This window comes from Eubalaena glacialis, chromosome 18, assembly GCF_028564815.1.
Source record: "Eubalaena glacialis isolate mEubGla1 chromosome 18, mEubGla1.1.hap2.+ XY, whole genome shotgun sequence".
Classification (NCBI taxonomy): domain Eukaryota; kingdom Metazoa; phylum Chordata; class Mammalia; order Artiodactyla; family Balaenidae; genus Eubalaena; species Eubalaena glacialis.
Window position 1 is genome coordinate 55,513,679 of NC_083733.1, and position 26,396 is coordinate 55,540,074.

The 26,396-nt window shown below is 51.6% G+C and overlaps 1 protein-coding gene across 8 annotated transcripts in view; it reads left to right on the plus strand.

Annotated features, from left to right (window-relative positions):
- SIPA1L3 (signal induced proliferation associated 1 like 3) overlaps nucleotides 1-26,396 on the plus strand; it is a 236,803-nt gene that overhangs the window by 172,060 nt on the left and 38,347 nt on the right. For all 8 annotated transcript variants that reach the window (XM_061174284.1, XM_061174283.1, XM_061174276.1 and 5 more), the window contains 5 exons: nucleotides 1,761-2,035; nucleotides 9,403-9,654; nucleotides 10,493-10,630; nucleotides 19,198-19,325; nucleotides 24,570-24,688. In XM_061174284.1, the coding sequence (XP_061030267.1) occupies nucleotides 1,761-2,035; nucleotides 9,403-9,654; nucleotides 10,493-10,630; nucleotides 19,198-19,325; nucleotides 24,570-24,688 (912 nt within the window). The remainder of the gene's footprint in view (nucleotides 1-1,760; nucleotides 2,036-9,402; nucleotides 9,655-10,492; nucleotides 10,631-19,197; nucleotides 19,326-24,569; nucleotides 24,689-26,396) is intronic.

A 26,396-nucleotide genomic window follows, 5' to 3' on the forward strand; every position in this document is an offset into this window, starting at 1 on the left:
TTTGACTCCCAAAGCAGAAGTAGTGGTCTAGGATGGAGCCACTCACAACTTTCTCTTTTGAGGCATTGAACAGTAGACTTTCCTTTCCAACCAACTTTTTTATACTTGTTAATCGTGGAAATTTTCAAACATACAGAAAAGTAAAGAGACTCACATAGTGAACTTGTAGCTCCATCACCAGTTTCCATAGTTATCAGCCCGTGGCCCGTCTTGTTTTTCCCTTCCCTCCCTTCTCTTCCCCTGATTATTTTGAAACAAATCCTAGACATCCTATCATTTCATCGGTAAACATCTCAATATTTATCTCTAAAACATATGGACTCTGTAAAAATAACTATTTTGTCATTATCATACATAAAAAATTAACAGTAACTCCTTGTTGTCATGTAAACAAGTTGGGTTATGAAATCAATTACTGGGTCTCAATCAACAATTCTCAAAGATAGGGTAGAAAAGATTGAAACGTACCCAAGTGGATCCCAGTGGGGAAGGACTTGGTTTCATGGAGCTTTGTTCCAGTTTTACATGTTTCCTCACTTCCCAAATTCGCACTGTCCAGACCAGGAACAAGTGTGTTTACATTTTCAGGTAAGTCCTTTGCCATCCAAACTCATTTCTCGCTACCCACACTCGGGAATGTCAGTGTGGATTGCAAGGAATATTTTTGTGTATATGGATACGTGTGTAAATGTGTGAATGCATAGCGTGGCTTGTGACATAAAATTCTTTCTTACTGTGCTGCTCTAATAGGTACATCGGGTAGCCTTCTAGCCAGGGAATGACTTCTCACAGGAAATGTGAACCATTACACGAACTCTTTCCTTAATGCAGTTTTAGGATAGGGCAGACAAATCTTGATGTAACGTGTTTAATAGCTATGGCTTGTTAAGTTAATCTTTTTGTCCCAGGAAGAGGAGGGAATCCCTAAGGACATGCTGAAGAACCAGGGGTTCTGTTCAGTGGCTTCTCATATCTATGGTAATCATGACGAAAGTCTCATACAAATGAAGCAGGGAGTAAATTGGAGGCAAGGCCCTGTGTGGTCTGGTCAGCTCCAGGATGGGAGACGGTCTGGGAAGGAGATTGGGAAGGGGTTTGTACCTCTAAGAATGATGTCATGAAGTAAAAAATATGGCCCGAGCCCCCAACCTAGAAAAGGTCGCAGGATCTCTGGTCTGTTGCCTCTCTGGCTTTTACTCTGGTCACAGTCACCATATCGGTCAGGATGCATTATTAGTGGCTTCAAATAACAAAGGTTTATGTCACTCCCACCACGTATCCATCTTAGGTTCAGCTGGTGTCTGTGCTCCACATTATTCTAACTTCGGGACCCTAGCTGACCAAACAGCCACTCTCCGGAATAATCCTAGAGGCTGTGGCTGAGGGGAAAGGCCTGCAAAGGGTCTTGAATTGGCAGTGAAATGCCCCAGCCCAGACAGTATGCCGGTTCCATTCACACTTCATTGGCCAGAACAAATCCCAGACACCACCAACAGCGGGGCAGGGGTTGTGGGGGGTGCATTTGGAGATCACAGCTCATGACCGCCACCTCTGTGTGAGGTATCCATGTTTCTCCAGAAGTCAGGAACCCCGGACTGGGACTAGGTGGGTGTTTGCGCTCCCGTACCCTGACATCACCTGGGAGGGTAGACGGGGGTCAGCAGGGTCTTTGGCCTCAAAGGGCAGAATCTGACCAGGAGCCTCCCACAAGAGCTGACCCCGAGCAGCTTGTGAGGCTAGACCCCACGTGTTGCCTGCAGGTGATGACCAATGGCTGGGAGACGGTGGACATGACCCTGCGGCGGAACGGGCTCGGGCAGCTGGGCTTCCACGTGAAGTACGACGGGACCGTGGCTGAGGTGGAGGACTACGGGTTTGCCTGGCAGGCTGGCCTCCGGCAGGGCAGCCGCCTGGTGGAGATCTGCAAGGTGGCCGTGGTCACGCTGACCCATGACCAGATGATCGACCTGCTGCGCACCTCCGTCACCGTCAAGGTGGTCATCATCCCGCCTTTCGACGACGGCACGCCCCGGAGGTAAGTCTGTCCACCCTGAAAGGTCGGCAGCTCCCCAGGTGCTAGCACTTGAAGCCCTCCCTCAGTGGGAAAAGTGATAGTGGTGACAGGGTCAGAGCTAATATCTGTGGAACCTCTCCTGCAAGCCAGTCGCAGTCTAAGCTCTCCACGTGCGTGCTGTCCCATCCAGCCTCCACAACAGCCCTGTGAGACGGGCGACCTCCTTAGTCGCACACAGCGTTAAAAGTCCTTGCCTGAGGGCACATGGCACTTCACTCACTTGTTCAGCACATATGTATTGAGCCCCTACTGTGTGCACGCTCCATTTGAAGTGCTCAGGATACAGCCCGGGACTCCCAGGGCTGGTGCTGCCTAATCGGGCACAGGTGAACAAAATAAAGCGCCTGTTCCCTTGGAGTTTGTGTCCTGAGGGAAGGACAGGCAATCATCAAATAGATGTATAATACAGGACCTGGCAGTGATGAGGTCTGAGAAGAGAAAGTGGGGTCATTGAAGGGTTTGCAGCGTGGCGGGAGAGCGGCTTACGGGGTGGTCAGGGAAGGCTCCCGGGTGGAGGCCACCATGTAGTTTTCCGGGCTAGCGGGTCCGAGACAGGAACAAGCCAGGACAGGGTCTCCAAAGTGTCAGTGTGTGTGGTGCGTTCCTGCAGCACAGGGAGGCTGGTGTGGCTGGAGCACAGAGAGCAAGGCTGCGAGATGGGAGAGACGGACAGACTGGGGGGCCTTTCTGGACATGGTGATGAGCTTGGGTTTTGTTCACTAGGAAGCCAGTGCAGTGTTTGTTTCTTTTCATTTTGTTTTCTTTTGTTTTGTTTTAATGGAACATTTCAAACATATGAAAAGTATGCTGAGCCCCTTGTTTCAACATTTATTAACATGTGGCCAGTTCTTGTTTTGTTTTTTGTTTGTTTTTAATTATTTATTTATTTATTTGGTTACGCTGGGTGTTAGTTGCAGCAGGTGGGCTCCTTAGTTGCAGCTCATCGGCTCCTTAGTTGCAGCACATGGGCTCTTTAGTTGTGGTTTGCCAGCTCCTCACTTGTGGCATGCAAACTCTTAGTTACAGCATGCATGTGGGATCTAGTTCCCTGACCAGGGATCGAATCTGGGCCCCCTGCATTGGGAGCATGGAGTCGTATCCACTGTGCCACCAGGGAAGTCCCAGTTTTTGTTTTTTTTTAATTCCATACCTCCCCACCTTGGATTATTTGAAGCAATCCCAACTCCTTGGAATGTATCTCTACCCAGTCAGGACCTTTAAAAAATTATTATTACACTTAAAAATTTTAGCAGAAAGTCAGCATCAACTGCCCAGTCTATCTTTAACTTCTTTTGTATCAGAGAGATATTTTTTAAAAACAGTGGCATTTGGTTGATGTGCCTCTTCAGGCTCTTCTCATCTGTGAGTTTCCCCTCCCTCTTATTTTTTTCTTACAACTTACTTTGGGAGGAAACCAGCTCACTTGTCCTTTAGAATTTCCCGTGTCCTGGATTTAGCTGCTTGGACACCACCCCTCTGGTGTCCTTTAACCTGTTTTTCTAGCATGTGTATTTCCTATAAACTGAAGTTCGGCATAGAAGCTTGATCAGATTCTGATTGAATTTCTTTTGGTAACGGCACTTCCCAGGTGTGCATCCATTAGGAGGCATCAAATGTCCGGTTGTCCCTGTGTGAGTGATACTAAGGGCGCTCAGAGGGTTCAGATGGTGGCAACCTGACCCTTGACCATACGTTTCCCTTCAGCTGTCAGCAGCCATTCGTGATCATTGCCTGGATCCCCTATGTCATTAGGAGGCATCAAATGTCTGGTTGTCCCTGTGTGAGTGATACTAAGGGCGCTCAGAGGGTTCAGATGGTGGCAACCTGACCTGTGACCATACGTTTCCCTTCAGCTCTCAGCAGCCATTCGTGATCATTGCCTGGATCCGCTATGTCATTACAGGGCACATTGAAGTGATGTCCTCATTTCTGTCATTCCTGTGTTATTTATTGGCTGGAATTCTTCCCTTTTTTTTTTTTAATTTTTATTTTATTTTTTGGCCGTCCTGCAATATGCGGGATCTTAGTTCCCCGACCACGGATCGAACCTGTGCCCCCTGCGTTGGAAGCCCAGAGTCTTAACCACTGGACTGCCAGGGACATCCCTGGAATTCTTCTAAAAAGAACTATCCTTCAGCAACTATATGATTCTTCTGAGGTATAATTTGTACAGGGAAGGCAGGATAGATGCAGTTCTTAGGATAATGAGTTGGTACCCTCGCAACCTCCAGAGGGGTCTGGAGACAGTGATTCTCTCTAGAATCACTATATTCCAAGTGCCGGAAACATAGCTGCACAGAGGACAGTCAAGGCCTGGGCCCTCACAACCCTGCTGAATGGATCGGGGGAGACAAACAATAAACAAGTAAGCAAGTAAGATGGTTCATATAGCCAAAGGGGGAGGCAGCTGAGCATAGTAGGAAGGCAGGCTCTGCAGGGAGCTTGCCTACGTTTGAATCCAAGCTCCTCCTCTTATTAACTGTGACCCTGGGCAGGTGGCCTCACCACTCTCTGCCTGTTTCCTCATTTGTAAAATAGGGACAAGAATAGATCTTTCACTAGAGGTGGTTGTGAGTTCGGGGGAGGTAAGGCCTGCAGAGCACATGGAACAGGACTTGGCCTGTAGGAGGCGCTCTGAAGACACCAGCTATGAGATCCTGGGTGTGAGGCGCATGAAGGGCGTGACCCGACATTGGATGAGGGGGTCAGGGAAGGCCTGAAGACGAGAAGGAGCCAGGAGAGGGGCCTTGCGGGCAGGGAGTAGCCATCACAAAGGTGAGGACAGAGGCCCTTGGCTTGTTGATGGGCCAGAAAGAGGGTCATGTGGCTGGAGCTGAGTGAGCCACGAGAAAGGCACGAGATGAGGTGACACTGAGTGCTTATATACATGACCTCGCAGGGCTGGTGTGATCCCCGCTTTACCAGTGAGAAAACTGACGCCCAGAGTGGCCCAGTGTCTTGTGCAGAGCTGTACGGCTACTGAGTGGCGAGCAAAACTCAGTCCAGCTTCCGTGTCCAGGTCCTCAGCTGCCTCTGAAAGCGGTTGCGAGCTGTGGGCGTGTGCGTTCTGGTTGCACCAGCCCCACCTTCTTGAGTCTTGTTGCTCTGACCTTGGTCGGGGGTGGTCTGGGCAGGCTTAAACCCTGCTGCAACCAAGGGCTTAGCCACCCGCACCCCAGCCCCTCAGCCTCGGGACTTCGGCCAGGCCCCAGGCATCCCCTCTTCCCAGCCCTCTTCCGGGGCCGCCTCCACCCCTGCACGGAGCCGAGGCCTGGCCACACCTGCTCCGCGCTCTGCAGGGGCAAGTCAAGCTGAGGTAACCCCACAGGCGAGCACACACACACACACGCACACACACACACACACACACACACACGCACGAGATACCCTGCCTTCAAAACTTGCGAGCGCCAGAGGCTGCAAAGGCGTCCTTGGACCCACAGGTAGGGACCAGCTGAAGCAAAAGGAAATGTCTGCAGGCTCCCTTCTCCAACTCTGGGGAGATGGGGCCGGGAGGGTGTGGCCAGACGGGTTCCGCTCCCTGCCCTATTTAGGAGAAAAACTATCATCCTGCTCCCTTTACAAGGCGGCCACCGAAACAGGATCTCCTGCTTACAGGGGCGGGTGTGGGTTGGGACTTGCGTGGTTTTTGTTGTTCTTCAAATGCAGAGGCGTCTGGCTGGCCTCATTTGCAGAGCTGATAACCCCAGCGCTGGGGTCCCTCCAGCCTCTTGCTGCAGCCCTGGCCTCCAGGCTCAAATGTCACGATAAGCTCTGAGGGGAAACACACCAGGAGGAGCAGAGGGTTCTCCCTGCCTCCAGCCAGGCTCTGTATGGCGTGTGTCTGGACCCCATGTTCTTCAGACACTGAACAGAATACAGGGGATCATCCTCACATCCCCCAGGCCGCAAGGCTGGGGTTCTCAAGTGAGCCCTGCCCTGCTGGGCCATTGCCAGCCTGGGCCAGGTAGCCGGGAGGGCATTCCGGAGCCCCCAGTGAGGTGTGTCGTCGTGACCTTGGGTGCTTGCACAGGCTCAAGAGGGATGTTCTCATCTTGCTGTCTCTCGCTGCCTGATGGGGAAGGCGACCTGGGCTGCTTTTGTCCTCGTCAGTTGTACTTAAGACGTCTGAAGGGGGAGGGGGTAGAAACTCCTGCTTGAGAAGGGAAATTGAAACCCCACAAGTGAGTGAGTAGTAGAGATAAGAAAGGAATCCCCATGGCCCCCAGAAACTAGGCTGTCAGGAATCAAGGACAAGGAGGCAGAGAGGAAAAGTGGTCTGCAAACCAGGGGCATCCGCTCTCAGATGTCTCCCGCACGTAGCTGAGGGCAGCGTTGTTGGGCAAGCAAAAGACTAGAAGAAACCTCAATATCCAGCCGCAGGGGATTGGCTGAGTAGATCCCAGGTCATCCACGTGATGGAATAGTAATGGATTGTTTATAAAGAAAATGCAGTGAGTCTCTTTGTGCTGAGAGGGCCTGGTGAGAAATGTCGTTAATTGGGAAGAATAAAAAAAAGCAAGATGGGATCTGGAGTTAAGTGTAATATTCTTTTTATTTCTGTTTTAAATCATGTTTACGTATGTGCATAGGCTATTTCTGTAAGAATATGTAAAAACCTGGCAGCTGTGGGTGCTTCTGGTGGGTGTGACTGGGGGACGGAGACGGGGAAAGGGATGCCCTTTTATACCACTTTAATTTTTAAAAACAATTCAAAGACTAAATCAGTGAAATGGGCTTCGTAAACTTTTTCTCATGTCAGCATCATCCCTGGCAGCTTGGTAAAATGCAGCTTCCTGGGCCCCACCTCAAAGAGGACTCTGATTCAGAGGGGCTGAGATGGGGCCCAGGAATCTGTGTTCCTTTACTGAGCGCTCAGGGTAATTTAGATGCTGACGGATCTCAGATCACTGGGAAGGAATTTGTTCCAGAGCCCCCAGGTGGGTGTGGTTGGACTTCAGAAGGCGGAAGGGAGACTTTCGCTTCTGAGCATGTGGGAATGACAGGTAGACAGTCCACAGAATCGGCTGGAGAAGGCGACAACGGCAAGAGCTCCTGTTTGTTAAGCAGTTGGCACGCGCCAGACTTTCTGCTAATGCTCGCAGCCATCTTACAGATTAGGAAACTGAAGCTCTGAGAAGGAAAATCCCTCACCCAAGGCCACACAGGCCATAAGTGGCAGAGCTGGGATCTGAACCAGCCGTCTGGCCTCAGAGCCCTGGCTCTCCATCACTCTGTGCTGCCTTCAAGATGACTGTTTCCCTCTTTGACGTCATGCCCAGGGACTCTTGACCAAAGATGAAGCTGTCAGTAACTGGGGCAGAAGGGACCCAAAAAATCTACTCACTGGTTCCCAAACCACTGTTCAGTGGGCCAGTGTATATGGTGGTTAAAGCTGTGGGCTTTCAAGTCAGCTTACTATCCAGTTTCCGGGAATTCCCTTGCAGTCCAGTGGTTAGGACAACGCACTTTCACTGCCAAGAGTGTGGGTTCTATCCCTGGTTGGGGAACTAAGATACCACAAGCCGTGTGGCATGGCCAAAAAAAGAAAAAAGAATAGATAGATAGATACATACATACATACATACATGGGTACCTACATAGGTACATAGATACATAGATAAATCCAGTTTCCACCTCTTACTGGCTGTGTGACCTTGGATAGGTTACTTAACTTCTCTGTGCCTCGATTTACTTCTCTCTTCAGTGTATCTACTGATTAGAATTCTGGTTACCAGCAACAGAGGTGAAGCAAAAGAGAGACTTTACTAGCGAATGCACCTGATAAGACTAGGAGATGGGGCAAGATTTAAGTGTGGCTTTATGCAGGGACATCTTCATCAGGAATCTTTATCACCTGTCTCCTTTGGTGCGTTGCTGTCATTCTCAAGCCATCTCCCACTTCACGGGGACAAAGATGACCTCTCCCTCCTCACAGCTCCAGCTTAGGTCTCCCCAGCTCAGCAGCCCAGGGAAATAGATCTCTCCCCCGGTAGTTCCAGAGCTGATGCTCACTGCCTCTGATTGGCTCAGCTTGGGGCACATGACAATCCTGTGCCTGTCATTGTGTCCAGAGAGAGAAGAGTTTCTGCCCAGCAGGCCTGGGTCACATGCTCATACCTGGAGCCAAGAAGTGGGGTCAGCCCCACCTAGAGCACACAGACCTGTTCTCAGGAGAAGGGGTGTAGAAGCTGAGCAGGCAGGAGTAGCAGGTGTGCACTGCCTGGGGCCATGATGGTACCCCCTCCACCTCTGCTCAGGCCTGGCGTATCTGTGGGTTCTGGTAGACATTTGTATGCTGTCATTCCTCACCTGGTACCTTGTGAGGCATGGGCACCTGCTAATCCAGAGAGGCTGCTGGAAGGAGCTGCTGAACGTCAGCTCAGCTCCGACTCTAGTGCTACTGAGCGGCGCTGTGTGTCTGGCCCAGGTGCCAGAGCACATCTTCAGGTCACCTTTTAATGACTCCTTAGCAGACATGACCTGGGCCCACAGGCTCCCAGCCACCAAGTCCACCAGATCTTTTGCTGGATGCCCTGAAAGTTCCCCAGGCTCCAGGGGACTCAGGAGAACCACAGAGGATCGGCTCAGTGTGGGCAGGAGAACTTCTAGGCCAAGGGCTCCTCTGAGTTCAGCTCCCACAGCTGCTAGGAGGTGGATTTTGTGAGCACGGCCCCCTCCTCGGGCTCAGAGCCCCCTCCCGTGCTGCACTGCAGCAGTGGTGAAGATGCCAACCCAGCCTGTGGATCTCCCTACCTAGAGCCAGGAACGCTGCGGTGCATGTGTGGCAGCCTGGTCTGGGGGAATTCACGGGCCGTTCTGCATCTATTTCAAGGTTCTGGATTTCGTGGCTTTTTTTTTTTTTTTTTTAACCACCTTGCAAAGTAGGTCACCTGCTCCTCTTCCAGCTGCCTTTGAGCTTCTTTGGAACAAGGCAGATACTGTCCTTTGATTCTGAGGGCATCCGCCTTCCTGGCCCCAAGAACCACCAAGGGGGGGCCGAGCCAGCCCATAGAGGACACTGGCTGACCCAAGGCCTGGGTCAGGGAGAAGGGAGAGGAAGGGAGACGAGGAGAGAGGAAGAGGAGGGGAGAGGAGATGAGGCAGAGAGCGCCAAGCGTTGGAGCCACATTGTTGGGCCCTGTCCCAGTTGAGGCCTCCAAGCTGCTACATGTCAGACCAGTTTAAAGGGTACCTACTGGGCCTTTAAAATAGGCCGTGTCCGTTCAGATTGGGTGGGAAAGCCCAGCCCGTGCTGCTGCGATGCTCAGCAGGTGTGCGCGCTGGTGGGCCGGGGCCTGTCTGAGTAACGCAGTTTTTCTTCCCAGGGGGTGGCCAGAGACCTATGACATGAATACCTCGGAGCCCAAGACGGAGCTGGAGAGCCTGGTCGCGGGGGGCCGGCCCCCTTATCGCAGCAATGCTCCCTGGCAGTGGAGCGGGCCCGCGTCCCACAACTCTCTCCCAGCCTCCAAGTGGGCTGCTCCTGCCACCCCCGGGCACGCCCAGTCCCTGAGCCGGCCCCCGAAGCAGACCCCCATGGTCCCCTTCCGGGAGTCCCAGCCCCTGCACAGCAAGAGGTAAGGACTTCCCCCACCCCCCACACCCCACCCAGGGCACCAGCCCAGCCCGCACCTCCCTCCTGTCTGCAACCGCCCTTTGCCCTTTTCTCTCTCCTTCCCCTGCTGTCCAGTCTCTTCCTCTCCTCAGTCTTTCTCCTTTTCTTCTTGTGCTTATATGCCCCCCCCCCCCACCGCTTCCTCCTTCCCTTAAACTTGCCTTATGAGCCTCTTGTGTGAGGGCCCAGGGCTGGGGAGCTCAGGGTCTGAGGTTGGAAATCCACCCTACTGTATATGATTAAAACTATATATTTTTTTAAAAGGTCAAAGGACTGATAAGCACAAAATTTAGGACAGTGATTCCTTCTGGCAGGGAAGTGGGAAGGGGAGGAGCCCACCAGTGGACAGGTATTGCCGCCACTCTAGCTCTTGGGTTGGGTGGTAGCTTCAGGGAGTTTGTTTTATTATGATGGCATATACCTTAAAGATAAATGCTTTTGAATATATTATATATTAAAAGATAAAGAAAATTTTCCAAGTAATGAAGGAATCCACCTTGCAGAGGAGCGTCTTGTCCCAGGCGTGGGCGAGAACGGTCTTCGTGGCCCCATCAGAGCCCCATCAGGCCACAGAAGCTGGGGGGCAGGCTCAGCTGCAGTGGGAAGGCAGGCAAGGGGTGCCCTGGCTTCCTGCTGCCCTTTGCTCAGCAGCCCTCTCTCTGTGCCCATGGGAGGATAGCAGGTGAATCAGATGGGATGTGGTTGGGCCTGAGGGAGAGGTCTGGCTGTCCCTCCTCGGAGGGCAGGGGTATCCTCCTCGCTCACCCCCACCACTTTCCTCCCTCCTGTCTCTGTTCCAGGCCCGTCAGCTTCCCAGAAACCCCTTACACAGCATCACCAGCAGGGGTCGACAAAGTCCCTCCCTACCGACAGCCTTCTGGGAGCTTCTCCACCCCCGGCTCGGCCACCTACGCAAGATACAAGCCATCCCCAGAAAGGTCAGAGTCTCTTCACTCTTTTCAGTGAAGGAATCTGGTGAAAGCCAGAATCCTTCTTCCTCAGGAAATGCACTTACCCCACAAGTTTATTCGCCATTTTATGGGGCTTATGGATCCCTGAAGGTCATCAGAGGACCTCCAGGAGGGTGGGCTGTGTGTGTTAAGATGTAGGGCCAAGCCGGCCTGGGCAGGACTTGCCGTGCCTGTCCTTGCAGCAGCATTTCGGTTGCCGTTCTCCTGACACCTGAATCACTTGTCTGCGCAAGAGCAGGCGCCTTCCAGAACAACCATTCACCTCACTCCAGCCTGTGCTCCCCAGGACCAGGCCACCAGCATTACCCAGTTGTCATGGCCTGTCGGGCTTCAGTCCTGTCCCCTTCTCCAGTCTGGCAGCCTGAGGGATCTTCCCAACTCCTCCCTGGCTCCCCAGCGCCCTTGGGGTAAACCCAAGCTCTCTAGCTTGCTCTCCAGCAGCCTTCAGCCCTGGTGCCCTATAACCTTCCTCCTCCAGGGTCCCTGTCTGAGGGGCAGCCCCACCACTCCCCTGTCTTCAGGCCAGAGCTGTGCACCTCATCCTGGATGTCTCCCTTCCCCCCCTCCCCTCTACCGTGGTCCATCCCTTCAACCTCCTGAGCATCTCCGCCCCCTCCTCCTTTCCCCAGTGCCCCACCCTGGCCACCTCCCTGAGCCCCCAGCCTCTGTGCCACCTCCTCTGGTCCACCCACCACTCAGTAACTGGGGAGTCTTTGCATATATGGCCATGTCTGTCCCCTGCTCCAAACCCTCCTTGTGTCCCAGAGCCCTCAGGACACAGCCTCCATGCCTCACGCTGGCCACTGGGACGCACCCACCTCTCCAGCCTTGTGCAGTGCCCTGCACGTCAGCTGCCCTGGCCACTTCTGATTTCCTAGGCAGGCTGTGTGCATTTCAGAATCCTCCCCATGGAAATTCTTCATGATCTTCACCCCCACCCACTCCACAGACACCATTCCTCCAATGTGAGTGCTGAAGCTCCTCCTCCAGGAAGGCTTCCCTGTACCTCCCCCTGCACTAGGTGACGTGCTGCCCCTGTGCCCTTCGCTTCATGTGTATTTCCTGACCATGGCCTTGAGCACTCTCCATTCTGTTAGCCCAGTTAAGCGTGTGTGCACACACACATGTGCATGCATACTCATGCATGTGTGCACGAACAAGCCTGCTCTCCAAGATACGATACCTTTCCAGGTTGTTTTGTATAATATTATTACCATCACACAGCACAGGGTCTGGCACATGGTAGATCCTTGGTATATATTTGATGAAAGATGGATTGAGTGAGTGAGTTTGTTTAAATAGTGAGCTTCAGAATCACCCGGAGGGAGGGCTTGTTAAAGTACAGATTACTGGTCTGACCCCTGAGTTTCCAGCTTGGTAGGACTGGGGTAGAGCATGCGATACCAAGGCTGCTGGTCCAGGGAACACACTTCGAGAGCCACCACACTAAACATTGTTTGATTCTAAGCCTCTGTTGTAAAACTGGGGGAAACATACTCAGTCTTTCGTCTTCTAGTGGCCACCATTCAGCTTTCATCAGCAAAGGATCCCCAGAGCCTTCCATGTGCCAGGTGCCAGGAGAAATATTTGAGATACTCACTCACAGGGGTTCCTGTTTTCAGTGCTGCTGTGGTGGAGAGAGAGTCTTAGAAGGGATGCGCACTCTGATGAGAGCTCTAACAGACTCAGGCCTCAGAGGAGGGAGCTCAGCCCAGCGTCAGGTCTAGGCTGGCTGCCAGGAGGAAGCGGCATTTGAATAAGGCTTTGAGAGATTAGTAGGAGTTTGCCGCGGAGAAGAGGGAGAAGGTCATTCCAGACAGAGCAAAGGCTACAGATGTGAGTAAGCAGAATGGTGTGAAATGCAGGAGGAAAAAAAAAGTTGAACTCAAAGAAACAGAGTAGAATGGTGGTTGCCTGGGGGTGGGGGAAATGGAGCGATGTTGGTCAAAGGGCACAAACTTTGGGTTATGAGATGAATAAGTTCTGAGGATTTAATGTGTAGCATGGTGGCTGTAGTTAATAATTCTGTATTGTACACTTAAAATCTGCTAAGAGAGTAGATCTTAAGCATTCTCACCCAAAAAAAGATAAGTATGTGAGATGATAGATGTGTTAATTAACTCAATTGTGGTACTCATTTCACAATGTATACATAAATCATTACGTTGTACACTTTAAATATATTACAGTTTTATTTGTCAGTTACACCTCAGTAAAGCTCCGGGGCGTGGGGGAGAGATGTTTCTAAGAGTGCTATTTACTCAAGGAGTTGAGAACATTGTTATTTCTGTGAAGGGATATGCTGACCATTCTGTATTACGTGTAGAGAAGTGTTTAGGAAGAAAAGAGAATACAATTGCTTACTTTGCGGTAAGTCCATTTTTAGTTTTAAAAAGAGCTGCCAAACTATTTTCCAGAGTGGTTGTACCATTGTCCATTACCACTGGCAAGGTATGAGTCATCCGGTTTCTCCACATCCTTGTCGCTCTCTGGTGTCATCACCGTTTTTCGTTTCAGCTATTCTCATAGGTGTGTGATGATATCTCATTGTGGGGTTTTGTTTGTTTGTTTGTTTGTTTTGTTTTTGGCTGCGACGGGTCTTCATTGCTGCGCATGGGCTTTCTGTAGTTGCAGTGAGCGGGGGCTACTCTTCGTTGCAGTGCGCGGGCTTCTCATTGCAGTGGCTTCTCTTGTTGTGGAGCACGGGCTCTAGGCACGCAGGCTTCAGTAGTTGTGGCACACGGGCTCAGCAGTTGTGGCTCGCGGGCTCTAGAGCGCAGGCTCAGTAGTTGTGGTGCACGGACTTAGTTGCTCCGCAGCACATGGCATCTTCCCGGACCAGGGCTCAAACCCGTGTCCCCTGCATTGGCAGGCAGATTCTTAACCACTGGGCCACCTGGGAAACCCTCATTGTGGTTTTAATTTGCATTTCTCTAACGGCTAATGATGTTGAACATCTCTGTTTTTCAATGTTTATATATTCTAGATACAAGTCCTTTTTAGCTTTGTGGTTTGCAAATATTTTCTCCCAGTCATTAGTTTGTCTTTTCATCTTCATAACAGGGTCTTTCACAAAAGTTTTTAATTTTGATGAGCTCCAAATTATCATTGTTTTCCTTTTATGGATCATGCTTCTGGTGTTAAATCTTAGAGCTCTGCCTAGTCCTGAGTCCTGAAGATTTTTTTTTTCCCAGAAGTTTTTCCCTTTTTTTTTTTTTTTTGCCACGCTGTGCAGCACGCGGGATCCTAGTTCCCCGACCAGGGATCAAACCCGTGCCCCTTGCAGTGGAAGCACAGAATCCCAACCACTAGACCGCCAGGGAATTCCCTTCCTAGAAGTTTTAATTGTTTTCTATTTTACATTTAAGTCCATGATCCACTTTGAGTTTTTCAAAGCTACTTTTTGCCTAAGGTGAAAGGTTTAGGTTGAGGTTCCTTTTTTTGCCTGCCGATGTCCAGCACCATTTATGGAAAAGGCTCTCCCTCCTCCAGTGTATTGCTTTTGCTTCTTAAAGCAAAAATTCATTGGAAGGGGAAATTAATTGGGCACATTTGTGTGGGTCTATTTCTGTAATCTCTAGACTGTTCCATTGAGCTATATGCATGATCTCAATGAGTGCTTCCAGCAATTCCATGAAGTGGGTAGCGTGTCCCATTTTACAGAGGGAGAGGGAAAACTGAGGCTCAACAAGGTGAATCCACTTGGCCAAGATCACTTTTCCAGGAACCCAGGCCTATGTGATTCCAAGGGACCGACTCTGACCCAGAGCTGTCCTGCCTGCCCACGAGACTCTGAGCGCATCCTCCAAATCAGGGTGACATGCGTGGTCCCTACTGGAGTCCCCACCCCACAGTGACACTTGATGGCTGTGATTTTGTGTTTCAGGCTTTCTGGCATTGGCAAGTGAAAAACTCTCACTTTTCCCTTGGATTCCAGCTCTTCCCAGCCCACCCCTCTCTCCCCAGGGCTCCAGTGGAGCCTGACTCGGCTCTCTGTGGCCTAGGTCTCAGCAATTTTTATCTCTGTCAACAGCTAGGTTCCACATTTTGCCAACCATTCCTAGCACACCTCAGCCCCTAAACTCGCAAAAGTGTGTCTCATGGCCAGTCACCAGCCGGCGATAAGAGGCCCGGGAACAAGTCAGGCTGCCCCAGTGGCCTTTGGCCTCAGCTCCTTTCCCCTTTTCCTGCCGCACAGTTGACATCCTGGAGCCTGTGTGACCCAAGCGAGACATTCCAGCCCAGCCACGGACATTCCCCCCTCAGGACTCCTGTGTCTCCTGCTGTCTTCTCCAGCGGGCCTGCAACTTGCCAAATTCATCAAGCTTTTAGGAGCTCGAAGGCCCTCATAGACAGAACCTATCCCATGGCCCATTTTAGATTTGCTGAGACAGGAGGGCAAGATGGCCTGCACCTCATCAGCCATGTGAGAGTGGGCTTCACCTCTCTGCCCCTGTTTGCTCACATGTGAAACGTCTGCCCTTGGTAATTCCCTGGCGGTCCAATGGTTAGGGCTCTGCACTTCCACTGCAGGGGGCACAAGTTCCATCCCTGGTCAGGGAACTAGGATCCCTCATGCTACACAGCAAGGCCCAAAAAAAAGAAAAGAAAAAAAAAAAATTAGCTGTTAAAAAAAAAAGTCTGCCTCTGAGCAGTGTTGAGAACATTCTAGGAGGGAATCTCTCTTGAGCACTTAGGACTGAGCCCGGCACACAGTAAGTGCTCTGTGAGGGTTCTGACTGTTACTGCTGCCTGCAGGGCTGTGCCGGCAGCTGCAGATGCGGTCCCCGTCCTCAGGAGTTTGCCACTCTGGTGTGCAACATGAGCAAACCTCCAAACTCAGTACAGAGCGCTAGGACAGAATTGTGTACCCAGCTCAGCACCCTGCAGGGCTGGCGTGGACCCCAGACATTTGCTCATTAGGCCACTTGGCTGGCTTTTTTTTTTTTTTTTTTCCTTTGTTTTTCTCTGCCAGTTCCATGAGGAGTGGTACATCAGTTAGGAGGCATTTGACTTCAGACAGAAAACCTAACTCAAGAAGGCATGAGCGTCAGGGGGATTTATCATCATCACGTAATAAGTCCAGAGGTGGGGTGGCTCTAGGGCTGGTTAATTGTACAGGGTCATCCTTAGGGACCTGGCTCCATTCATGACCCATGAGGGCTACTGTGGCCCCAAGCAAAACCGGTGCCCTGCAGAAAAAGAAGGAAGAGCTTCTCTTTGTTTCCTACAGTAAAGGAACTCGGTCACTTGCCCACCCCTGAACTAACCCCTGGCAAGGTCACATTGGACCCCCATGACTGTCTTAAACCATCAGGACTTACACAAGTCATGTGGCAGAGGGATGGCCGCCAGAGCAGCATCTGGACTCCACCAGCAGAGGCAAAGAAGATGATGCCGACTGGGGTGGCAGCCAACAATGGCTGCATCGTCCGTCCACCCTTTACCCAGTCCTCCTGTAATGCACCCGTCATCCACTGTTCCATCCAGGCCTGGAGCCCTGCCCTCAGGAGTTCAATTCTGTCTTGGTACTTTCCTATATGGCAGAATGGGAAGTTGAAAGCCAAGATCCTGGCAGCCCAAACCTGCTTCTGGGAAGTTTTGCCCAGAGCTATGCATGGTGAGATTCTGGAATGTTCCAGTTTCCAATCAGCTTGACCAGGATGTGGTAATGATAGAAATGGCCCCAAATAGGACATATTCAGCACCGAAAGAATGGTCAACATAGGTCAGTCAGTTTGCATTGGGATAATAAGAAGGCTTTTTAGTGAGAGAATTACATAAATGGACAAAGTACAGGTTGTCTTGATTGAGGACAGTTAGCTGAGAGATTAAGCTGGTAACATATATCCAGCTAAAGACAGTCCATCAGGGGAATTCTCCGGCGGTCCAGTGGTTAGGATGCGGCGCTTTCACTGCCAGGGCCCAGGTTCAATCCCTGGTCGGGGAGCTAAGATCCCGTAAGCCACTCAGTGCAGCCAAAAAAAAAAAAAAGTTGGGATTAGGTTTGTCTGCTCCTCCTCGCCGATGTTCTGCCACCCTTGGCCTGTGGCCTACTGGTCTTAAGGTGGCTGCTCAGCCTTAAGGAGATAATGAGGTAAAGGCACCCACCGCACATTTCCAGAGAGTGCCTGGGAGTCACGTGCAGTACTCTTATCTCATTGGCCAGGACTGCAGGGGAGCCTGGGAAATGTAGTTTGTTAACCAATCACATTACTGCCCCCAGTACAGTTGGGATTCCGTTACCAAGGTGGAAGCAGAGAGTAGACATTGAGGGAGCAGCCTGCAGCATCTGACACTTGGACCTTCCGCTTTCCTTTGGCTGATCCCAGCTACTGCCGTCTTCCTTTAGTACTCAGAATTCAATACGGACATTTTGAGAAAATGGAATAAACACATCAACACTTCAGTTTCCAGCTGTGCTGGAGCCACATTTTACCAGGAGGTTGGCTGGCTGCTAAGTCAGCCAATAAGATGAAGACTGCCTATGCTTTTTTTTATTGTTTTGACTCTTTTTTTCCTGGAGGCATTAGAGTTCAAGGTCTGGAGAAGCGGGGATAATATGTATTTTCTTGGCGGTTGAGTAAAGATGAGTTATCAGGAAGTCCAGTGCACCTCTGCAGCACCCCTCTGCTGCCCTGGAGGCGTTGAAGCCAGGGGTTTAGAGTTGGTCTCTACAGAGACAGCCTTGGCTTGGGGCTGGCAGGGTGACCCTGGAGAAGTCAGTTAACTCCTCTTTTGGATTTTGGGGGGGTCCTGGTTTATCATCCTCTCAAGGTGCAAGTATAGGCACAGGAGCCAAATGGGGAATCACAATATCAGCTTGATTAATGGAGGCTCAGTGACTCCTGCAAAGTCCAGGGCTTATGTCAATGGAATGTTTCTGGTGACAAGTAGCCAAAACTTGGCTGACTCAAATGCTGTTGGAATGTGTTATCTCACAGCAAAGAAGGTTCAGAGGCAGAGCAGGCTCCAGGGAGGGTTAATCCAGCATCTCGACAACATCATCAAGGGCCCGGTGCCTACTCTCTTCCACGCTCAGCATTGGCCTTGTTCTCAGGCTGCTTGGAAGAGGGTGACAGCGGCTCATGGTGTTATGTCTGAACCCAGCAACACCTGGTGAAGAAGAGAGGCCATCTTTCCTTGTCAGCTCCCTTCGGAGCAAGGAGACTTTTCCCCAAAGCTCCTCAGCAGACTTCCCCCATTTCAGTCAGGTTATTCTGGGTAAAAGATGCCTGAAAATTGCAGTGACCAAAGTCAGCGAAGGTTTATTTTGCACCCACACTGCAGGTCCACCACTGGTTGGACCTCTCAGGATGCAGGCTGCCTCACAGCTCACTGGCGAGAACTAGTCACACAGTCCCAGCCAGCCTGTCTCAAGGGGCTAGGAAGTGTGGTCCTGCCGTGTGCTTGCCAGGTGAAGAGCCAGAAATATTTCATGGGAGTCTTAATGACTCACATCCTCTCACATCTCATGTGCCTGTCCCTAAGCAACCCCAGGCAAGGAGAAGGTTTCCGCCATGACTGGCTCTGATCTGAGGTGGAATGGACGTTGGGAGGCGCCCACAGGATTCACTCCGGGTTCATAGAGAATGTCTGTGGGACCTGAGGCCACAGAGAACCTTTTGCCAATCCCTCTGTTAAATCTCATCCCTTGCCTGCGGGTGTGCAGGGCCAGCACACCAGGGATTCCAGGAGAATCTCTGTCTAGGAGACAACTTTGTTATTTCATTCCTTCACAACCCTGTGAAGCAGAAAATGTCATTTTTCAGACAGGAAAACTGCAGCTCAAACTGATGAGCACTTGCCCGACCAAGGTCACGCAGCTAGTAAGGGATGGAGCTGGGGTTGAGCCCAGACCTGCCTTGTTCTGAAGCCTGAGCCCACAGCTTCTCCTCTGCAGCTCTTTCCTCCACCAGAGAGACATACACACTTCCAGCCTGTCAGCCTCAGGCTAAGCTCTGGACACACAGGATGACATTCAGTCCTGCAAGGAAGGACCTACTGCAGTTGCCTCTTGACAACTAGGGAAACTGAGGCTCAGGGCAAGGAAGTGACTGTACCTGGCTGGGCGAGAGGCCGAGGGGAGGTTTGATCCCCAGGCCACTGGGTTCCAGGCCTCCTGTACCTACAAACGCTGCCTTATCCTGCTCTCCTCCACCAGAGAGAAAGGGAGCCCAAGACAGGCCTGGGGGCGGGGGGCTGCTGATGACAGCTCACCCCGCTCCGCAGCCAAGAAACGGGACCCCGGAGGAGCCTCTGGGTAGGGCTGTTGCCCAGGTGGCTTCTGCCCCCTCCTTCCTTGAGGACCCCACCTGGCCCCACACGCCCTGCCACCACCGGCTCCCTGGCATGCTTCCCGCGCAGAACTCACTCCTGACCCTCAGTTAATAGCACGTTTCCAGGCTTCCTCACCTAGCCTCCCCTCCGCGCGGAGCCTCTCGTGTATTTAAAACCCTACATCGAGGAAGTCTCAGGTGGTTTTTGGCACACCAGCCCTTCACCCTGTGTTTGCTCCTCTCGCCCTGCTGCAGGTACACAGCTGCCCCACACCCACTGCTGTCTTTTGATCCCCACTTCAGCCACGATGGGACGTCCAGCGGCGAGTCCTCCTCAGGCGGCCTGACCAGCCAGGAGAGCACCATGGAGCGCCAGAAGCCAGGTAAGGTCTCCCCAGGCCAGCTGTGCCCCTGGCCTCGCCCTGCACGACCTCTTAGTTACAGCGTGACAGGTGACACCCCTCCTCCTGTCAGTGATGGATAAAACACAAAAGAAAGCTGTAAGTGCCACACGTAAGATTAGAGAGGTCACCCGGGAGAGCGGCAGGGACCAGTGAGCCAGATCCATCTCCACCCAGGCAGGGCATCAGCAGACGGGGTCTGCCAACACTGTCGGTCAGGAGCCAGGGCACAGATGTGCGTGCGACTTGGAGGTGGGGACCACCAGGGGAAGTCATTGAAAAGGACTGAAAGTGGTGCTCTCAGGGGAGCGGGGCCGGCAGTGTTCTGAGGCTGCTCATTACGTAAAGCTTCCAGTGTTGCTTCTCGACTGCTGTGCTGAGAAACGATGCTCCAAATCTGGAGCATCTAGTGTGATAACATGTCACAAAGTGAGCACGCCCATGTTCCACACCCAGGGCAAGAGACAGACGTGGCCAGCCTCCTGGAAGGCCCCAGCCCCTCCCAATCAGTATCCCCCAAGGCCACCCCTGTCTTGCTTCCCACGACCAGACTTAATCTTGCCTGGTTTTGAACTTCACGCATATGGAATGTAGACTCCCACTGGATGCACTGTGTGTGTGTGTGTGTGTGTGTGTGTGTGTGTGTGTGTGTGGCTTCTGTTGCTCAGTATTGTGTTGGGAAGGGTCGGCCACGTGGTTGTGTGTAGCCACGCCATTTCTGAGTAGCATATCCATTGTCTGAATGACCCACAATTTCTTACTCGAGTCTCACGTTGAAGGACATTTGGATTGTTTCCAGTTTGGGGCTGGTTAGAATAGTGCTGCCAGGAGTATCCTCATACCTGCCTTTTGATGAACACATACTCACATTTCTGCAGGGAATATACCTAGGAGTGGAATTGCTGGGTCATGCGTTTAACTTTACAAAAGACTGCCAAACCATTTACCACTCCCACCAACGACAGAGAGAGTTCTCTTTGCTCCGGTCCTCACCAACCTTTTCATTTCAGCCTTCCTAGTGGGCACATAGTAGTATCATGTTGTGTTTTTAATTTGCATTTTTCTGATGCCTGATGAGACTGAGCATCTTCTCATCTGTTTATTCTTCTGTGTATAAGTATTAATCATAGGCATGTACTACTTAGATGAATATCTTAAACATGATTCCTCATAACAAAGTTGTAGCCCCTTTGAAGTGTGAGAACCAGCAGATGATGGGTGGGTTCAAAAGAACGAAAATCAATGAAGTGTCAGAGAGCGCTGACATCAGAGGGGCAGGAGATGGAGGTGTCCACGCAGCGGGTGTTCGAGAGTATCCAGGCAGCTCTCGGCGGGGAGGACCCTGGCAGCACATCACCGGCTCCCCCGGCCACTGTGGGGCAGGGGAGAGGTTGCCTGCCCCAGGATTAGCGGCCTGGAGAATTCCTCAGCACCCCCGCCCCATGGTTCTCTTAAACCAGGGACAACGGTTGGACTGCAGGCAAGCAGATCGCGTCGCCCCGACCCCCAACTGTCCCCCACTGCTGCTGCCTCCGGGGCCTGTAGACACGGGTTCGCTCCTCTCCTCAGCACGCTTGATCGTGCCCGCAGTCTGTGATCTTTGCTCCAGCACAGGCAGATTCGCATCCTTTTCCCCCCACCCCACCCAGTTGAGAAGAAGAGAAACGCGTTGCTTGGCGATGTCATTACACCAAAGTGTAAAATAAGAAGGAAATTTTTCCAGCATTCACCATGGACCCCAAATAAGGAGTCACAGAAGCTCACCGTGGTCCCTCCTTTCTTTCCTCTTCTGTCCCCTAGAGCTCGTCTCCCCTCTCACTTCCTTGAGACCTTGTTATAAGTTGACTAACCCCTCCCGGCACACATAGAAATCAGGGCAGTCTGTGTCTACGAGTCGTCATAAAGTTTAGAATGTATTCAAGACCAGGGTGGGGGAATCAGGTGCCACGATGGATGTGGGGATGTGCCCAGCCCTGGTCAGATGACCATGATTGCAGTGACAGCAGTACGGTTTCCGGTGCTGTACACTCCCTCCTGTTTAATCATCTCAGGAACACGACAGATTGGGTGCCGTGACTGCCCTGTTTTAGAAACGAGGAAGATGAGGCACAGAAAGGTTGTCCCTTGTCAGAGGTCCCTGCTGGTGAGTAGCATCATTGAGATTTGGACCAAGGCCTATTGGCTCTAGAACCCTCCTTAACCCTCATCACCCACAGACACCACCACGGTCCCTCACCCACAGAGTGAGCGTTTCTCAAGCCTCAGCGCACCCAGGTTAGGAAGGTGGCCCCAGAGCCACCAGCTGCCCCAGGCCCGTGCCTGGCCGTGTTTTCAACACATCTCTCACAGCCACGTCCATGTCTGTCACCCACCCAGTGTGTCAAGGGTGAAGCAGGAGCGCCAGAAGGTCACTGGGGCCCAGTTCAGAGCGCCAGTGAAGGGCCCAGGATCAGGGCCTGCTAAGGGCAGGGCTAGGGGCAAAGGGGACACTGGGGCAGCCAAGGAGGGGCAGGAACCTAGCCCTTCATCCCTCCATTCATTCGACACATCACCAATGATACGTGCCAGGCTGGGCACCAGGGATACAGTGTGAGCCAGACAGGCGTGTCCCCTGCCTTCTTGGAGCTGACAGTTTGTGGGAGAGACGGACAATAGCAGGAGCACCGAGTAATAAATACTCACTGATAATGCTGAGTATTAAGTGGAAACAAACACAGTGCCTAGAGAGAGCTTGGTGGGGTCTGGGGATGAGGGTGTCTCTGAGCAAATCACATTTCAGGCGAGGCTAGAAGAATGCAGAGGAGCCAACTGGGAGGAGAACATTCCAGGGAAAGGGAGCTGGTTGAAGACCCTGAGGTAGCAGGGGGTATGGTGTTGGTTGAACAGGAAAGAGGCCGAGTGGCTGGAGAAGTGGGAGATGAGGCCAGGGAGGTGACGGGGACAGCATGGTGGGGACTCTGTCCTTCAGTCAGAACCACGGGGCTCAATTCTTATGAGCACAGGAGGGATGGGATCTGACTCGGGTGTTCACAGGGTCCCTCTAGCTACAGATTCTTGCAGGGTGGGGCCAGTGGAGGGGGAGAGATGGGCAGGTTCTGGATACGGTCCTTTGGAGGTAAAGTTAGAATTTCCTGATGCTCAAGGATGAAAACCAATTTCTGACCCGAGCAGCTAAAAGGATGGAGATGATGAGAGATGCAGTTTTGGGGGAAGGTAAAGAGTTGGCTTTGGCCGTGTCCAGTGGGAGGTGCCCAGTAGACAGCCGGTGGAGGCGTGTGAGGGAGCCATATATACAAGTCTGAAGTCATGGGGAGAGGTCCAGCCAGAGACAGAAGTGTGGGAGCCACTGGTGTCATAGGTGGTAGAGAAGGCTGGGTGTGACTGCCACGGGCTTGGCTCTCTGCAGAAATGTGGTCTCCTGGCATGGTCTGCCCACTTCCCAGGGGACCAGAGCCTCCTGGGCGTGTCGGATGCTTCCAAGGAGGAAAAGGCATCTGTGGAGGTAAAGTAGGTGGACAAAGTGGCCAGCCTGCCTGCTCTGATGACCATGATTCCCAAATGAAAGCCACGTGGGCAGTGACACCCTCGGCAATGTCCAGCCAGGCTGCTTTCTGCCATGTCCCTGAGTGCCGTGCCTGGCCCTACAGGCCCACCTTCCCCAGCAGGAACATGGGCCCAGAGCCCTCTGGGGCTGCACTGGGGGCAGCAGTGTGTATGGTTGTGAGCTCAGCCTCCGATGGGCCTGATGAGAAGTTCTGAGTCAGCTGTGTGACCTTGGCGGTGACCTCATCTCTCCCAGCCTCAGGTCCCTCTGCTGCGGCAGACACCCTAAGTGTCTTTCCTTGCAGGGTGGTTTCGGGGTCCAGTGAGATCACACCTGCCCAGCCCTCGGCACAGGACCCAGCCCATCATGAAGGGAACGATGACTTCTGCTTCTCGAGCACTCACTCTGCACTGTCGCTGGCGTTGTCATTGTTGGGAAAGCACAGAGAGGGTACAGGGGTTGAGAGCACAGGTCTGAAGCTCTTTCTGACTTTGTGACCTTGGACCAGTTACTTAACCTCTCTGAGTCTTGATGTTCTCCTTCATCTATTAAACTGGTACTAATGTCCACCTCACAGTATCACTGGGAGGATGTAGCAAGGTAATGCGTGCAAAGCACTTATAGTAGTACCTGATACAGACGTGTGCTTAATAATAATTATTGTTATTATTTTAAATACAGCACTGATCAAAATTGTGGGCTCTGGTGTTAGACCGCCTGGGTTTGGGTCCTCTGTTAGTGCGTTTGCAAGTTTGATAGATATTAACTAGCCCTCCACTGACGTTGTGTGTTTTTTTAAGATCCCATGCTCCATTCAGGCACATTGGCTAGCCTTGGGAATTTAGACTAATTTACACCCACACCAGCCATCATGATTTTAAACCTATTTCACCTTTGAGCCAGCCATTCCACTTGTAGAATTCTGTCCCAAACATAATTCCACACTTGCTCAAAGTTGGGTGTAGAGGGAAGGCCACCAGAATGTTAAGAAAAATGGAAAATAACCTGAATGTCCATCAGCGGGAAACTGGTTAAATAATTGATGTCCATTCACATGATGGAATACTGTACAGCTATTAAAAATAAGATAACTTCATGTTCAGTTAACTTATGTGAAGATGTATGATGAAGATACAGAGCAAAAAGCAAGTGTAAGTATTATTTATTTGTAAAGTAAGAAATCAAGTTGTGAGACAGTGCTTATTATGATTCCACTTTCATGTAACCAAAAAAAGCTACACACGTTTAAGCAACAAAGGAATGCGACCTTGATTATATAAAGAATCTTATTCACCAAAAGACAGTCAATCCCGTAGAAAAATGGGTAAAGGATATGAACAAGTAATTTACAAAATAGAAAATCCAAATGGCCAGTAAGGATGAAAACGTGCTCAAGCTCCTTTGTGGATGGAGGACTGTTGGAAGGCTTCGCGAAGTTAACGCATGTTAAGCACTAGAATGGTGCCTGGCACACAGTAAGTGCTCAGTAAATATTCTGTTACTGAGTGTTGTTAGACCCCAACACATGAGTTGATGGGGGTCGTGGCCGTGTGTGAGCTGAGCAGACAAGCTGGCAGAGGGGTGGGACCATCCAACCACATTTAGGACCAGATTCTTTGGGTGAACTTGGGCCAGAGCCTGAGTCACCTCTGACCACTGGTGTGTCTCCCGTCTTAATGCAGAGCCTTTGTGGCATGTGCCCGCCCAGGCCCGGCTCTCGGCCATGGCTGGAAGCAGCGGGAGCAAGCACGCCTCCAGGCAGGACACAGCAGGCAAAGATTCCCCCAACAGGCATTCCAAGGTGAGTCTGGGCCCCGCCTGCCAACCCCGGGGAGCCAGGGCTGTGGGAGCTGGCCGCCTTACCCGCCCTGACTGCCGAGGGCTGGGCGGCTTCACCCGTGTGGGCCTCTGAGCACCACAAGTGAGCACATGCTCCACCTCTGCCCCCTTCCGCTCCAGCAGAGGGGCAAGATGCCTGGTCTGGAGTTAGACCCAGCCAGGTGCACATCCTGGCTCCAGCCCCCACCATCCACGTCATCTTGAGCGAATACCTTCACCCCCCTGAAGCCACAGTTTCCTCATTACCTCAGTTGTGGTAGGTGTCTTCACCAGCTCGGGCTGCTGTAAGAAAAGTACCACAGACTGGGTGGCTGATAAACAACAGAAATTTATTTCTTACAGTTCTGGAGGCTGGGAAGTCCAAGATCAAGGTGCAGGGAGATTCAGTGTCTGGTGAGAACCTGCCTCCTGGTTCACAGACAGCCTTCCCTCCACCTCATGTGTGAAGGGAGCTCTCTGTGGTCTCTTCTATAAGGATATAAATACACATATGGATTTTATAACCCCATTCATGAGGAATATATAAACATATGTAGGATAAATATGTGAAAATATATAGCAGTTTTATAATCCCATTCATGAGGGCTCTACCCTCATAACCTAATCACTTCCCAAAGGCCCTCCCTCCTAATACCTTCCCATTGGAGATTAGGATTCAGCGTATGAATGTTGGGGGAACACAGACTATTCAATCTATAGCAATAGGTTAACTGCTGTAACAGACAGCCCCCAAATCTCAGTGACCTCACACAATAGAAGTTTATTCCCCTTTCATGTAACAATTCAGTGTGGGTACTCAGTGAGCAGCTTTCCACATGGTGATTCAGGAACCCAGGCTCCCTCCCTCTTGTAGCTGTCCCTCAGGGCCTCAGAGCCCTCCCCTGGGTCCCTGCCTCTTTGCAGCAGATGAGAGTAGGAGGGAGAGGGAAGGTTTTTGTGGCTCAGACCTGGAAATGGCATAAATCACTTTTTTTTTTGGCTGTGTGGGGTCTTCGTTGCTGCGCGCAGGCTTCTCATTCATTGAGGTGGATTCTCTTGTTGCAGAACTCAGGCTCTAGGCACACGGGTTCAGTAGTTGTGGCACATGGGCTTAGTTGCTCCGCGGCATGTGGGATCTTCCCGGACCAGGGCTCGAACCCGTGTCCCCTGCATTGGCAGGCAGATTCTTAACCACTGTGCCACCAGGGAAGCCCCGGCAAAAATCACTTTTACCTATATTGCATTGTCCAGGACTCTTATCACGTGGCCACAGGTCACTGCAGGAGGAACTGGGAAATGTCCTGTGTGCCCAGGAGAAGGAGATAGTTTTGGTGAGCACTTGGGAGTCTCTTCACATCTGTTCACTCAGTGGGTGTTTGATGAGCACATGCAACATGCCAGGCATTGGGACCACAGTGATGAAGAGGGCAGTTGCACCCCTGTGCTCACAAAGCTGGCGTCCCAGTGGGGGCAACAAGCAGTAAGCAAAGAAACAGATTTCATTATATAATGGTAAGAACCAATTCTTGCTGTGAAAGAAAAACAAAGTACAGTTAAGGGAAAAGAGTGTCAAGCACAGCTACTTTAGGATGAGGTGGTCAGAGAAGGCCTTTGAGGAGGTAACCTTTAAGCAAAATCTTGAATGAAGTAAGGAGCAACCCATGAAAATATCTGAGGGAAGAGCATTGTAG